The sequence below is a fragment of the Manis pentadactyla genome, chromosome 8, assembly GCF_030020395.1.
Source record: "Manis pentadactyla isolate mManPen7 chromosome 8, mManPen7.hap1, whole genome shotgun sequence".
Lineage (NCBI taxonomy): Eukaryota > Metazoa > Chordata > Mammalia > Pholidota > Manidae > Manis > Manis pentadactyla.
Window position 1 is genome coordinate 11,483,135 of NC_080026.1, and position 15,592 is coordinate 11,498,726.

The 15,592-nt window shown below is 37.0% G+C and overlaps 1 protein-coding gene and 1 pseudogene across 6 annotated transcripts in view; one reads left to right on the forward strand and one right to left on the reverse strand.

The window, feature by feature from the left end:
- SLC4A10 (solute carrier family 4 member 10) overlaps positions 1 to 15,592 on the reverse strand; it is a 268,072-nt gene that overhangs the window by 39,507 nt on the left and 212,973 nt on the right. For all 6 annotated transcript variants that reach the window (XM_036884247.2, XM_036884246.2, XM_036884250.2 and 3 more), the window contains one exon: positions 1,721 to 1,826. In XM_036884247.2, coding sequence (XP_036740142.1) covers positions 1,721 to 1,826 — 106 coding nt within the window. The remainder of the gene's footprint in view (positions 1 to 1,720; positions 1,827 to 15,592) is intronic.
- Positions 11,530 to 12,403, forward strand: LOC118911825 (ribulose-phosphate 3-epimerase-like; annotated as a pseudogene).

Genomic DNA, 15,592 nt, shown 5'->3' on the forward strand with positions numbered 1-15,592 from the left:
AAAAAAAACACCCACAGTGCTAGATCTGCTTTGATTGCAAAATATTTTTCACTGTCCTCTGCTTGACCCTAAAACTTTTAATACCTAAAATTAACTCATGGCTAGCCAGATCAATTATGCTGTGAATCTCTTAGAAGATTATTATTCAGGATTTGCTATTGCATAGAATGAATATTATTATTTAACATTACACTACATGGAGTAAATTATAAGTTATATAATTTAGAAATGGGATTATTAGCTTTCTGCTTTGAACGGGACACCAAGGTGAGAGACGTAAGCAAAGAACTCTTTAGTCATAATATACTTAAAGTTTACAAAAGGGGAATATAGATGGAAGATATATTGATGAATGCATCGACCATAATCCCATGTCTAAATTCTGAAAACAGTAGCATTCTTTTTTGTTCAGCCCATCATTTCATTTATTGTTCAATTTAAATATCTCTCTGAGAGGAAGCAGTCTAGTAATGTTATTTTTCTCAGGAAAAATCAGTGAGACAGAATAAATGTTAACATAACAGAAGAAAACAATAAGAGTAAGTGAAGGCTTAGTCTACAGAAGATGCCTAAGATAAGAAAAAGAGGTAATAAAATATAGGTCAAGTTAGAATTTAAAACAGGATAAGTAATTTGATTTTGATCCTGAAAAAAAAATATTTAGTGGGGAAAATTGAGAGAACAGGCAACAGCTCAAATGCTCTTGCAAGAATTATGTTTAGAGTTCCTTAATATTTACAACAAAAAGGATTTCTACATTCCACTAACTGGCTTATTTGCTAAAATGCTATGTGTTTCATAAAATGAACTAGAATTTTATAGGGTTTTATGCTGATGGTTATAATGGGATTTGAGTTTATCTAGGTAGGTAAAGTAGCAGAAGATTTGGATTGTAATGTTTGTAACTAAGAGGAATGGAAAAGGAACCAAGGTAACTCATATTTTAATGTTTACTAAAAGAAGAACACTTTCATCTCTCCCAATTATGAGATTTGGTTGAAGAGAAACAAAGAATGCAAATATAATGGGAAAAGATATGCACAAACATGATGAGATTAAAAGCATTAAGAAATGTAGTTATGAGATACAAAAGAAATCATAAAACAGAGGAAAGTCAAAAAAACTTTGGGAAAGGTACAGGACCTCATCTTGATAGGCGAAAAGTAGGCTGCCATCCCTTTCTTGAGAGGGATAAGAAGAAAATGGAAGTAACAAAGCCCTTCTGGAGGGAAGTGTCAGAACTATGTTAAGAATCGTGATTTTTGTTCTTCCCAAAGATTTCAATATTTACACTAAAATATTAACAAACCTCCCTTCCCCCTCAGCATATTCTGAACAGCTGGAGCAGTATCACAGAGCAAAAGCATTCTGGGTCCTTCACACAGAAGGCCAACTTAGTTCTGCCATATGGTTTCATTTAGGGCAACACCACTCTTACTTAATGTGCTTTCAGTTAATCTGGTCACATTATGCTGTATACACGTGTACTTTCAGAGCAACTCAGGCCTACTATCAGACACACCTGCTGTTGAACAAAAACCTCAGTTTACTAATGAATACCTGAAATGAAGAAAATTAAAATTAAGACAAAACTATCCTTTTATAATAGTATGCACTTGAAACAATTTACCTTAGTGGCAATAATTCATTCAAAATGTCAGCCAAAGCCCTTATAGTAAGAAGATTCAAGCACTGACCTATTTTACAGTGGTTCACTCACCGACACAGTTAGGTTCTCCCAAATTATGTCAGAGGCAGAAATATTGGACTCTCTCCATTCCTGCAATGTGTCATTGCTCGGATTATGTGGTTCCACACAGTTACACCTGAAAAGGCAAAATAGCGTCTTTTCTGAAATAAATGCTTGTTGCCACTGTACTTAAATCAGATGTATATCGGGTCCTCTTCCCCAGTCATAGCCTTCTTCCAGCTGAGAGATAAGTAGTCAGGTGATCCTACTTTCCAAGACACACTATTTTTTAACAAGCAGGAGAGATATATTACTAGAGCACTGTAACACTCTATGATGTTTTCTGCAATGAGAGGTCATTCCCTCTCTATTTGATTCAGAGGAAATTTATAAAATTGTAGGTTAAAACACAGATCTTTCAGTACCTTTCCAAATGAAGATGCTCTGTAGACTTTACAGTGACTATTTGTCCCCATATTATAAATGGAAAAAGTCATAAATGTCCAGATATATCACTATAATTTACTTATTGTTATTAATATCATACAACCATGTCAATCATAATCAGAGTTTTTAATTTATATTCTAAAGATCACTTATAATTTTGCTATGTAATTCAAGATTAAAGCTAGGTTGAAGGATCCTAGGTGTCTAAGGATATACTATTCTTTGTGATGAGTGACAGTCCTATTAGGAATCAAACAATTGATATGCAAAAGTTTCTGGAGTACCTACTACATGAAAGGGAATGTGATGTATGTTGGCTGAGGATAAGAGCAGAGAGAATAAGAAAGCATTGGGCATAGTGGTATATCATGTAATAGAAAACAGTTTTTCACACTGTTCTTTTTGACTTTATAAATAAATGAGAAGATACAAGTAAACATTACTAACAAAGTAATGGGTTTTGATGTTGACTTCATTTTACAGCTGGTTTGTTTCCAAGAACTCATTCATAAGCCTAATATTTGCCCTTCAGAAACCATTTTCTTATAGAAGCATTTCATGGGGTGGTTGAGCTCCCAGATTAACCCACATAGATGACATAATTTGAAAGTTGGACTGGTGTTGTACTGTTGCTGACTGAATCATAGACCCTAACCACCAATATGAAGAATAAGTAAGATGATACATATTAGGCGCATGGTTCACATGTAGGCGGTTTTGAAATTGTGGCTGCTATCATCATCATCATGATTATCATCAGTATTATTTTATGGCTCATTTTTCAGTCTTTCATAAGATGTAATAAAACTATGATCTTTCACCATGGTATTAACACAAAAAAACCCACTAGGCTTTCTCTAACATTCTGATATTCTTTTTCATTTTACTTCCAATCTTTTAAAGAGAATTAAATTCTGACCAGCATTAGGACAGTTTTGCTACTATCACTAAGAATCTATCAAAAGAAACAAAATTCCTGTTTAATTTTGACTCTGGGTCATTAGATCACTAGGAAATATATTAAATGTAACCATAAAGAGAGAATAATTTAGTTGGAAAAGCTTTAAAAAAGAATTAACTCTAAAACTGTTAAATCACTGAATAATTTCTAAAATTAAGTATCAGATTTGGCTTCTGGTTTAAGATAGAGCACTGAGCACACATGTTTATTTTCCCTCATTATCTAGAATTCATTAAACAAAGGAATAATTTTTTTAAAAAACATTATGGGGAACACTGACAAAGGAGAGACATAAGCAAATGGAATATGAAAAGCATATGAAAACAGAATGTTTGAAAAAAGAACAGAGCAATAATAATGCTAGTAGTATTTTACATTTAATTCTTAAAATAGCATTATCCACATGAAAAATATTGAGGCACAAGTGACTTGGCCAAGGTTACACAGCAAGAAAAGCCAGATTCAGAATTTAAATCATGGTAGTAGACTACAAATCACTATATAAAATATATATCTCCTTCCAACTACAGTAAAGGAGGGGCTGGCCTGCCCAGTAGAATCCCAAGAGGGTTTGGACTAGGAGAAAGGCTCATACTCAACAAAGAAGTAGAGTAAGAGCTGAAAATATGGGAACTAATGAAAGTCTGACAATACAACAGTTGATTTCAGAAATCTTCCCCTCTGTTACTACATACCCCTTCTCCACAGAATAACAGCAGAATTTTCTCTCAGCAATACCATCAACATTATGAGGCAAAATTATTTTGTACCTTGAGTTCTATATTGAGCCAAACCATCAGGTCAAATAAGGAAGAATAAAAAGTTAATTCGTGGTAGATTTCAGTTTTTCTTGCATGTATTCTTACTTAGAAAACAAATGATAAATAAAAAAGCAGATATGGATGAAAGACAGTATTTCCAATCCAGGGAAGCAGTAAAAGGACTCTCAGAATAACAAGAGAGGATCAAGAAAAGAATGACATCACTAGATGGCTGAATAGAAAGTCCCAGCCCTCATTTTCCCCAAATAAATACGAGCTTAACAGCAATATATGACCCTGATACTGTGATGAGAATTCCAGAATCCAGTTAAGTTGTTGCAGAAGCAGAGGTGAGCATAAAACAGAATAGCCACATTCAGATACGTAAGAAAAGCAATTTTACTTTAACCTCATCATCCCCTTCTCCAAACCAGCACAGCTCAGCAATGGTAGATAACACCCTGACACACATTTTCTACACTGTGGGGAAAAAAAGTAGAGGCTGCCTCTGACATTCCAACTCAACAGAGGGTTGTCCAAGGGAATGGTATCCGTCTTGTCTGACTCAGGGTGTTGATAGGAATTAAGCATACTGTGGATACCCAGTGGCCTCTAAGAACAAGGGACAGAAGGGTGCCTTGCTGCTGCCATAGAACCAGAGAACTTGCAGTGCTGCTGATAGGCACCAAAGGAAGCAAGAGGCATGATTTACTGGAAGGAGAAACCAGAAGCCCCCTCTGATAAAGAAAGAACACACACAGGTCCAGAGAAGTTGCATCCCCTCCACAACAACAACAAAAAAGTTTACAGAGACCCCAGAATCTCTAGTCAGGCTGATTAGTAAGGGTCTTCTGCTGTGTAACACCAATCCATAAAGACTAGAAGTGGCTGTTATTTCAAATACACCAACTGCAACAGAAGGTTATGAGACATATGAAGAAACCGGGAACAATAGCCAACACAAAGGAACAAAATAAATCTCCAGAAACTTATCTTAAAGAAAAGGGGATATATTAATTACATGACGAAAAATGAAAATAACCATCATAGATATTTTATGATCTCAAGAAAATAATGCATGAACACAATGAGAATATCAACAGAAAATACTAAAAAGAACCAAAAAAAAATTTTGAGGCTGAAGAATACAATAATGGAATGAAAAATGCACTGGAGGGGATCAACATTAGACTCCAAGCAGAAGAAAGAATGGCAAACTCGAAAACAGGTCACTTAAAATTATCCAGTCAGAGGAACAAAAAGAAAGAGAATGAAAAAGAGGAAAGAAAGCTTAAGGAATGTATAGGACACATTAATAGTAGATTAAATATGCATCATAGGAGTCCCATGAGGAGAAGAAAGAGAATAAGGAACAGAAAGATTATTTAAAGAAATAGCGGACATAAACGTCCTAAATCTGGAAAGGAAATTAATATCCAAATTTAAGAAGCCATGGAACTCCAGTCATAATGAATCCAAAGAAATCCATACTGACACACATTATAATCAAACTGACAAAAGTCAAATTTGAAATTTGAAAACAGCAAGAGAAACATGATTCAGCACCATGCACAACAGAACCTCTGTAAGACCATCAGTGGATTCTCAGCAGGAACTTTGCAGGCCACAAAGGAGTGGAATGATATATTCAGAGTACTGAAAGGGAAAAACTACCAACAAAGAATATTATGTCTTGCAAACACACTCTTCAAAAATGAGGGATAAATAAAATCTTCTCAGATTAAAAAAAACAACAACACTGAGGGAGTTTGTCACCACTAAAGCTGCCTTATAAGAAATACTAATGGAAATCTTCCAAGTTAAAACAAAAGTACACAGAACAGCAATGTAAGAGCAGATGGAAGTATAAAGCTTGCTAGTAAAGGTGACTACATAGACAAATACAGAATACTGCAATGGTGGGTGTAAATCACTTTTAATTCTGGTATAGAAGTTAAAGGACAAAAGTATAAAAAAACACATTACTAGAAAAAATGTTAGCAGATGCACAACACGTAATTTGTGACATCAATAGCATAAAGTGTATAAAGGAGAGGAAGGTGTAAAGTATTTCTGTGTGATTGAAGTTACCACCTTAAAATACATTGTCATAACCATAAGATGTTTGATATAAGCCTTACAGTAGCCACAAAGAACACAGAGAACATAGAGAAAAGAAAAGGAAAAGGAAACAAAACATGTCCTACAAAAAATAAATAAATAAAACACAAGAGAAGAAAGAGAAGAAAAGGCAACCAAAATGCTAAAAGACAAAAAACAATTAACAAAATGGCAATAGTAAGTCCATCTCTATCAGTAACTACTTAAATTTAAATGTGTTTAGCAGCCCAATTAAAAGACAGAGTGACTGAATGGCTACCAAATCAAGATCCAACTATGCTGTCCAGAAGAGACTTTTAACTTAAGGACACACACAGGGTGAAAATTAAAGGATAGAAAAAGATATTCAATGCAATGGGTAACCAACAGAGAGCAGGAAGGCAGGGAGATAATTGCATCAGACAAAAAAGGCTTTAAGTCAAAAACTGTAGAAAGAGACAAAGGAGGATATTATATAATGATAAAAGGGTCAATTCACCAAGAAGATATAACAAATTATCTATTCATTTATAGCAGAGCACCCAATATATGAAGGAAACATTGACAGAGTTGAAGGGAAAGGTAGTAATACAATAATATTAGGAGATTTCAATACGCCATTTTAAACAATGGATAGAGTCCAGACAGAAGATATACAAGGAAACAAAGGACTTGAACAACACTATAGACCAAATGAACTTAATGGACTGTACAGAACATCCCACTCAATAGCAGCAGAATACAGTTCTCTCAAGCACACACAGAACATTCTCTGGAATATATATTACATTAGGTCACAAAATTAGACTTAAATTTAAGAAGACTGAAAGGAGTTTGTACTATTTGATAGCAACAAAATAAGTTGATAAAAATGAGCAAAGGACTTGAAAAGACGTTTCTCCAAAGAAGCTTACAAATGGCCAATAGGTACATGAAAAGATGATCAATACCACCAAAATCATCAAGGAAATACAAACTAAAACTACAATAAGGTATCACCTCACACCTGCTGGGATGACCATTATAAACAAAACTAAACAATAGAAAATAAGTGCTGGTGAAGATGTGGAGAAATTGGAATCCTTGTGCTCTTTTGTTAGGAGCATAAAATGATGCATGCAGTACAGAAAACAGTACGTAGGTTCCTCAAAAAATTAGAAATAGAATTACCATATGATTCAGCAATCCTACTTCAAAGAACTGAAACCAGGATCTTGAAGAGATATTTGCATTTCCATGTTCACTGCATTACTGTTTACAATACCAAGAGGTAGAAATAATTGAAATGTCCACCATCCACAGATGAATGATAAAGGTCTTTACATACAACAAAATACTATTCAATCATTAAAAAAGAAGCAAATTGTTTTATAAGCTACAACATAGACAAACATTGAGGACATTATGCTAAGTGAAATAAGCCAGTCACAGAAAGACAAATACCTCATGATTCCATTTATATGCATATCTAAAGTAGTGAAACTCACAGAAACAGAAAGCAGAATAGTGGTTTTCAGGGGTCAGGAGGAGGAAATGGGGAGTTGCTGCTCAATGGGTATCAAGTTTTAGTCATGTAATATGAAAAATTTCTAGAGATCTGCTGTACAATGCTGTACACTTATAATTTTAATAAAGAATCAACAGGATAGAATTACTGAATTCAAGGGGAACTTAAGGACATTCAAGCACAGAAAGGAAAAGACAAAGAAGGTAGCCAGCAATTCCAGAAAAAATAAAAGGCTTTACAAGAAAGACATGTTTCAAAGGGGAAGAAAACTGAAATGTGGAATGATTTTGAGCAGCTCATGAATGGCTGAAAAGGACAATTCATTTGACTACATATATTTTGAATTATTTTCCTAGAGGTTGCTATAGGGTTTATCACATATGTCCATCTACTAATAGCTGGCTGATTTCTCTATTGTTTTTGACAATAACCTGAGGCATAATTGCTTGATGGTCTGATCCAATTAAATTCCAGCTCCTCTGCAATTGAGGTCATGTCTGAGTTTTTTTCTGACACCAGGAGAGTTCTTGGTTGTCTCTTCTCCTGTTTCTTTCTGGTCCACTAGCTGGAATGTATCTTTTATAAAGTTACCTACCTCCTCTTAATTGCTTCACACCAAAACTTTCATTATTTTTCAGAGCATATTAAGGCTATATTTTGTTTCAAATAATACTAGTTCCTTCAGAGAGAGCTTTAGAGTTCCCTTTGAGGTTTAGTTCCCGAGCTGGGGGCAGAGGCAGTGGTGTGGTTTTTTCTGAATGCTCTAGGAACAGGAAGCTGGGCAGGGACAACAGTTAGGGGCTTCTTATTTTGACAATAGGGGCCTTGGTATTTTCAGTGGTTTATGCCTGAGATAGAACCTGCACCCTCTGTGAGGGGCCAGGGGGCTGGGTGAATGAAAGGAGCCCCAATGTCTTGGATGCGCTAATTCAGAATTTAGTTTTTGCAACTAGGTGGGGGTGGGGGAATGAGTGAAGATGAATGCTATCTTCCTGGGAAGACGCCATGCCCTCTTCTGGGAGCCAGGAGGAGAGGGAGCCCTGTGTTCCTGGCCGTACCTACCGAGTGAAGCTTCTGTCATGCCGAGCTGGGAGGGGTGTAAGGAGGAAGTGGGTTGTAGCTTGAGTGTCACAGACTTGCCTTCTTACCAAGATTTAGTAGATTTCCTTTAGTAAATGTTCCTTCATTTGCTGCATGCCCTTAACACAATTTCTAGAGACTTTCCATTACAGCTTTTTAAAATGATTTGCACCGGTATGGTTGTTTCACCAGAGAGAATGTCTGCAGACCTCCGTATGCCACCAGTCTGGTGGTATCTGTTCAGAATATTGTTCTTTGGATGGCGCAGAAGTCTCGCTACTAGAGCCACAGAGAAGGAAATAGCGCCATCGCGTACTACTTGGCTCTAGTGTGAGCAATATTTACAAGACTATTAATTATGTGAAGGTTTTAAAAATGTGTGCATTTTTTAATTTTTCAAATCGACCTTTAGGAAAATCAATATTTAAGTATGGCTACAGAATAAAAGGTGTGTTACCAACCATTACAATAGCATCAGCACTGGGGAGATAGAAGAAGGGACAGAGTTAGTTGGAAGGAGAGGTGAGTTACCTTCTCTTACAAGGTAGGGAGTGAAGAGAACTGTCTACAGCTGAAGGAACAAGAAATGTTAAGTTTTTTAATGTTATCTGTGGTTATTTGTTTATTAATGGTTACACAGGTTGCAGGAATGAAGGCATTTAGGATGTGATATAGTTACATTGGAAAGAGAGGTAGAGAGAGAAGGAAAGTTGGGGGCCAGAGTAGAAAGTGAGCCGAATCCATATTAATAAGAGCAAAAGTAAATTAGTCACATAGAACTTGGGTAAACCAAGAAATACTAATATAAGCATATTATTTAAAGATATGTAGGTACCACAAAAAACAAACAAAAAACTTAAAGAGTTTGCCTTTGGATGCCCTGGTACTTCAATTGTAATCTTTCAATACTATTTTCATTTTTCAGAAGATATTTGAATTGTTTTGATAACAAAATTTTTTAAATAAATTAATTGGTTCTCCCTGTGGCAGGTCTAAATTTACTTTTTTATTTCAGTATGAACAAATTTTCTCAAGGTTTCTCCTATATCTAGCTTTGTCTTTTATTTTCTCTCTTTTAAAAATTCAAGAAGTTCCTATCATGGGGAAACTATACCAGTATTTCTCTTAAACATACCCTACCATGCTCGATTAGAATTACATGCTTAAGCTATTTGGATTATTTTCAACAGTAGAAGATAATTTGTCATGTCATCAAGTAATGTTCAAAAAATGATAATCTTTTGGAAGTATCTGTCTCTGGTAGCTTTTAAAACTAGTTATTTCTCAATGTCATTTTCACTACAGTTCAAAGCTTATTGCTTCTGTGACAAAGAAACATGCCAAACTTGCTTTTTGATCATCAAATTAGTATATCCAACCTGTTTGGATTCTGAGATAAACAATGCTCAGCCATAATCATTTCTTCTGTCATATTGAAAAATGATGTCTAAATATTCTATTTGTAAGCATCACTAAAATACTGTCAGAGTCAGCATGTACTTGTACCCATAATTATTTTTCCACTTCAGTTCACAAAAACGGTCTCATTTCTTTTTCCATGTTTAATTAGCACCATAGAAATACTAAAAATATGAAATTTGTTTAAAAATCATGTTACAGAATTAATTACTGGTGAGTATTGGATTCATGATATCTCTGTGGCAGTCTATGCATCAGACGATTTGTGTGCCTCTTCAAATCCTGGTCATCCCACCTCTTCTTCTAGGCTCTGCTGCAGGCCCAGTTCTTCACAGGCTTCAACTGGTCACTTGCAGGTACAACCTCCATGTGCTCTTTAAATTGCACCCCTGTATCTCTTGCTTTCTGCTCTTCTGATACCATCCTTAACTAATAAGTGAAAGGGGATGATGGATATGCTTCCCCTTTTCGTCCCCAGGGCAAAGAGTTGTGAGTTGCATTTCGTAAACTTTCTTAAAGATTCCATCAAATCGAGCATTAGTCACCTATAATTATGACCAACTAGCAGCACAATTTCTTACTGACTTTCTCTCCTTTCCTATGCCACTGTATTAGTGTGCTTGGACTGCCATAACAAATTACCATAGACTGGGTGGCTTAAACAACAGAAATTTATTTTCTCAGAAACCTGGAGGCTACAAGCACGGGGTCTGGTAAAGGCTCTCTTCCTGGCTTGTAGACAGCCACCTTCTCACGGTGTCCTCACACGCCAGAATATAAGCACTCAGTTCATCAAATTTGGGCCCCACTTTTCTGACCTCACTTGATTACCTCTTAAAGACTCTATCTCCAGATACATTCACTATGGGAGGCAGGGCTTCCAAACATGAATTCTGAGGGCGGGGCGGACACAATTCAGCCCATCCCTATCACTCTCCCCACTCTTCACTCCTGCTCCTTAAGAGCAGTTAGCTTTCGAGGAAGTCTCTGTCTTAGGCTATTTCTTCAGAGAAACTCAGGTTACAGTATGTTTTGTTCTGTATGTGTGACAACACAGGAAAAAGGATTCATTGAAAGTTTAGTCAAGAAGGCAATTTACACAATGCGTAATTTACTCAATAAAAAGTTAATGAGTGTCACTCAAGACTTCATGCTAACTGTACTATTAAATAAGATAGACATGACCCTGGTGGCTCTCTTTAAATGCAGGAGAGAAATACTAAGCTGTCAATTACAACATCAGTACACAAACCCTCTCTTCTGTTATTTCACGCAACCCAAGTAACAACAAACAAAGCGAATTGCTAGTTCTGGCTCATTTGAATAATAGGCAAGTCAACTTAAGAAAATTGATTCTAAAATAAATTCTTTAAAGTTATAACTCACGCCTTTACTTTTATTTATCCTAGGGAAATTTAATCATCATTTCAAAAGAAAATTAAGTAACTGTTTAAGGATTAAAGTACTAACACATTTTTAAAAAGTAAAAAGAACAAATCAGGCTCTGATGCCTTCATCTTGCCACGGGTCCCATGGGGTAACTTGGCTCTTGGGAACTGGTACCATGGTGTCCAGCTGCAAGACCGGCGCATCCATCCTCAACAGCAATGGGGCCAATTGGGGGCTGAGAACCTAAAGATGCTGGCCTCCAGGGCCAATTATCTGCACCTGGATGTACCAGATGGGTATTTTGTTTAGAACATCACCTTCGGTCACTCTGTGGTACAGTCTCCAAACTAGGCCAGGATCCTTTCTTTGACATGCATAGGATGATGTCCAGGCTGGAACAGTCAGAAAAGCCAATAGCTTCAGTAGGAGCCAACCAACATTCCTTTCACTTTGAGGACACTGAGAACCCAGGGGCTTTGATTAAAGACATTTGGGAGAATTGGATGAAGATTGGACTGGCCATCAAACTAGAAATGATAGTTGAATATTTAGCACCATGGGCTAACCAGATAGATAGGGCCTTGGTTATGCCAGTGGAACCTGGGTTTGGAGGGCAGAAACTTATGGAAGAGATGATGCCAAAGGTTCATTGGTGAGAACCCAGTTTCCTGGCTTTAGACATAGAGGTCAGTGGTGAAGTGGGTCATGACGCTATTATCCATATGCAAACACAGGCCTGACACAGTTGTGTCTGGCAGCACTACTACGAGAAGTGAAGACCCCAGATCTGTGATCAACCTATTAAGATATATTTGCTCAGAAACATTCTTTTCATTGGTAAAATCTCAATGTTTCTGCTCATGAAATATCCCTTTTACTGGAAAACAAGAGTGTTGACTACCAAATGATATTGCACGAGGCAGGGCTGCTTTCCTGAACAATTATTCATTCCAATGATTAAAACCTATTATGAAAAATCTTCTGAGAGGTTAGGAATTGGGGTGTATACTTAATAGTTTTAGTAATGGAATTTAAAGATCAGTGTGGTGAATTATACTATTTTTACTGGGAGACTTGATTTTTGTAAAGAGTAAAAATATAGTTTTATTTAGATTATAAACATAAATGTACCTTAATGCCTAAAAGAGGCATATTAACTATTATGGAAAAAAAATGATTTGCCTGCATTTCTGGAAAGAATTCTTTGTTGTTTCCCATCTGTTTCCAAAAGCGAAGGAAGTCCTTATGTTTTTCCTATTTCATGTTGTGGTTTGTGTATATGCTTGATAATATGAGTAGGATGGAACATATTAAAAATCTAAGCTTGGAATCTGGCCGGGATGGCATACCACTGTAGGGAACAAGGGCAGGCTTGCCCAAGATGTGCCACTTGGGCGTGCAGATTATGTTGAGCTAAAAACAATCAAGGCCCAAGAGACTCAGAAAGGAACTCTCACCTTCTCCCTAACTGCATAAAAAGGATTTAGATGGAGGACCTGCTGCAGGAAGAGAGCTGTTACCACAGATACCTACATTAAAAAATAAACTAGGGGGTGGTAGACAAGGGGGAATTTAGCAAAGTCTGTTCATAAAAATTCCTCTCTGTGTCCCATAGTTTCTGTATGGCCCAGCAAACATTTGTTTACCCAAACTTTGCTCTTCCACATTCCTGCTATTGCTTCCTTTTTCCTTTGAAGTTCCAGATACCTATCCACTTCTCCTCAGTTTGGGATGACATATATGCCTCATTTCGTCTGATTGTCTTTGGAATCTCATGTCTGTGTGGATTCCCTGTATATATGTAATTAAAGTTTATTTTCTCCTATTAATTTGTCTCATGATAATTCGATTCTTAGACCAGCTGCAAGAACCCTGAAAGGCAGAGGAAAATTTTTCCTCCCCAACACCATATTCTTCTTGCATCTAAAACACCTATTTTTCCCTTTTAACTTTATGCACAATAAATAAAAACGATTTCTAAACTGTGTGAAGCTTAGGGGTTCTCAGGTGGTCTAAAATATAAGCACTGATTTTGTCAGGGTGTTTCGTCAGCTTTGTTGAAGCAGCAGGTTTTGTTTTTCAGGGAGTTTTTTTCTCCCTTTTCTTAATGCCGCCTCCCGTGCTTAAGGACATTAAGTAATGCCGTTGCCGTAGTTCTGAGTGGAAAGAAAATGAAAGCCTCAATTTTAAAGTAATATTGAGCTGAATCATGACTACCCTTCTCAAACCTATTTGACCTGACAAAATCACAGGCTTTTTGAGCTTCTATTAACTCATTATACAACAAGTACAATCCTAACAACTGGGCAGGGCTATGCCGAGGCTGAAACGAGATACTGTAATGCATGTAAGCTTCCAGTACTATTCCTAGAAATTAGTAGATGCTCAAAACGTGTAGTTATCATTATATAACTGTTATGTGGGTTATAAAGCATTTTGATATAATCTCCTTAAATCCACAAGTCATTCCTGTGACTGGAAGGACAGGTATTTTTGTCCTCATTTAAAAATGAGAAGCCTCAAATCCCTTCCCCAGGCTTCTACCATGGAAAGGATCTAGTGTGGCACAGGATTTCTGGTCTGTACTCCTTTTACAAATGAGTCCATGAGAGGTGGAATGGGCAAAGGAGACTTCTTTTACCTAATATTGTTTTACTTCTAGTCTAACTTTAACAGAACTAGCTGACTCTTATTTCAGATATCTGCCCAGGTAGGTATATATGCTATGAGTCAGGTTTAAGTCATCTGAACATACAGAACTCCCTCAAATCCTTACCCAGTCTTGTCATGAATTCAAATAATGATAATGCAAAGGACTATTGTGGAGTAGTGCTGCCCAAAGGAAAACCATTAATATCATTAGTTAGGAAAAATTGTCTCTTTCTTGTTAAAGTAAATCAGTAATATGTTGTCTGAATCTGTGACATCAGGAGGAAAACATTCGACTTTTTAGGTCACTAATAATTAGAATTCTCCAAGTTGGTCATCCTGCTAATGTACTTCAGGAGAAAAAAGCCCAATGCCATAATTTGAATCATTTGAATATTCTGAAAATTGAGTGAAAGTAAATTTATATATGATAAAAGCAAACTAAAATGTAAAATGGAGCATGTATAGCAAGTTTCTAGCAGAAGTAACACAAAAGGGGTGAAGGTAACAGTAGATACCTGACTACATCTCTGCAGCGTGTGTGTGTATGCATGCGTACACACATGCTTTCTCTAGCTGCGGTACCTCTGTGCATATAGACAGGACATGCACATGGCTACCATATGCATGGCAGGAGGCACTTTCTTTTCTAGTTTAATAGTTTGATTTCTGTATCTTCTAGTTGGAGGAAACTAAGTGTTGGATACCTTATCCAAGGCCATATTGATTAGATTTGAATCCGGGTCTGCTTGACCCTGAAACCTCTGCTCTATAGCTACGATGTACTTGGAGATGTGACTCGGTGCCATTTCCATCAGCAGAGCCTGAAGAGTGAGACGGCCGCAGAATACATTAATCTACACGTTCCTGGATGGTGTTCTTAGCTTCCCTTTTCAGGATCCCTCTCCTTTAAGATATTTTCCCCAAACACCCTGCAGCCCTGCCCTCATATCATGACAACCACACCACCACCCCTTCCCTGGGCCCAACTGTCCAGACTCCTATTTCTCATAGCTTCATCTAAACCTGGCCACCAGGCTGGCGTCCCTTCTCCATTCTCTTTGCTTGCTGTGTGTCGCATTCGCTCCAGGCCGGGGCCTCTGTTCCTGGTGACTTGCTGTATTAGTGAGGACAACCGCACAATGTGCTACTCCATTCCTGGGATACAGTTACACTTCAGCAGTGACTTTCTGAAGGTACTAAGAAATTTGGCATAAAAATGGCAAGCTCACAGGGGAGACAGTTTTGGAGCGTCGGGTCTGTAACTGGGTGTGTATGCATGTTATGCCTCCTTGCCAGGCCTGTCTCTGGTTTGTAACATTCCTCATCCCTAAATCAATTCCAAAGAAAAAAATATGTTGTTTAACCTAAAAGACCTACTTTATACATCACAGGTATCATATATAGCCAAATAAATCATTGTTCTTTCCTGCCCCTGCACGTCTGATATTTGAACTCTCAGCAGGTAGTTCTCAGAGGTAGCATGCTTCTCCAGGAAGTTTGAGAAAGATCTCTGCACCAACCCTTTCTGGCTCAAAGAAGGCTCTTGCTATTTAGATAGTCTGTTCTTAAACATCAAAAGCAGATAT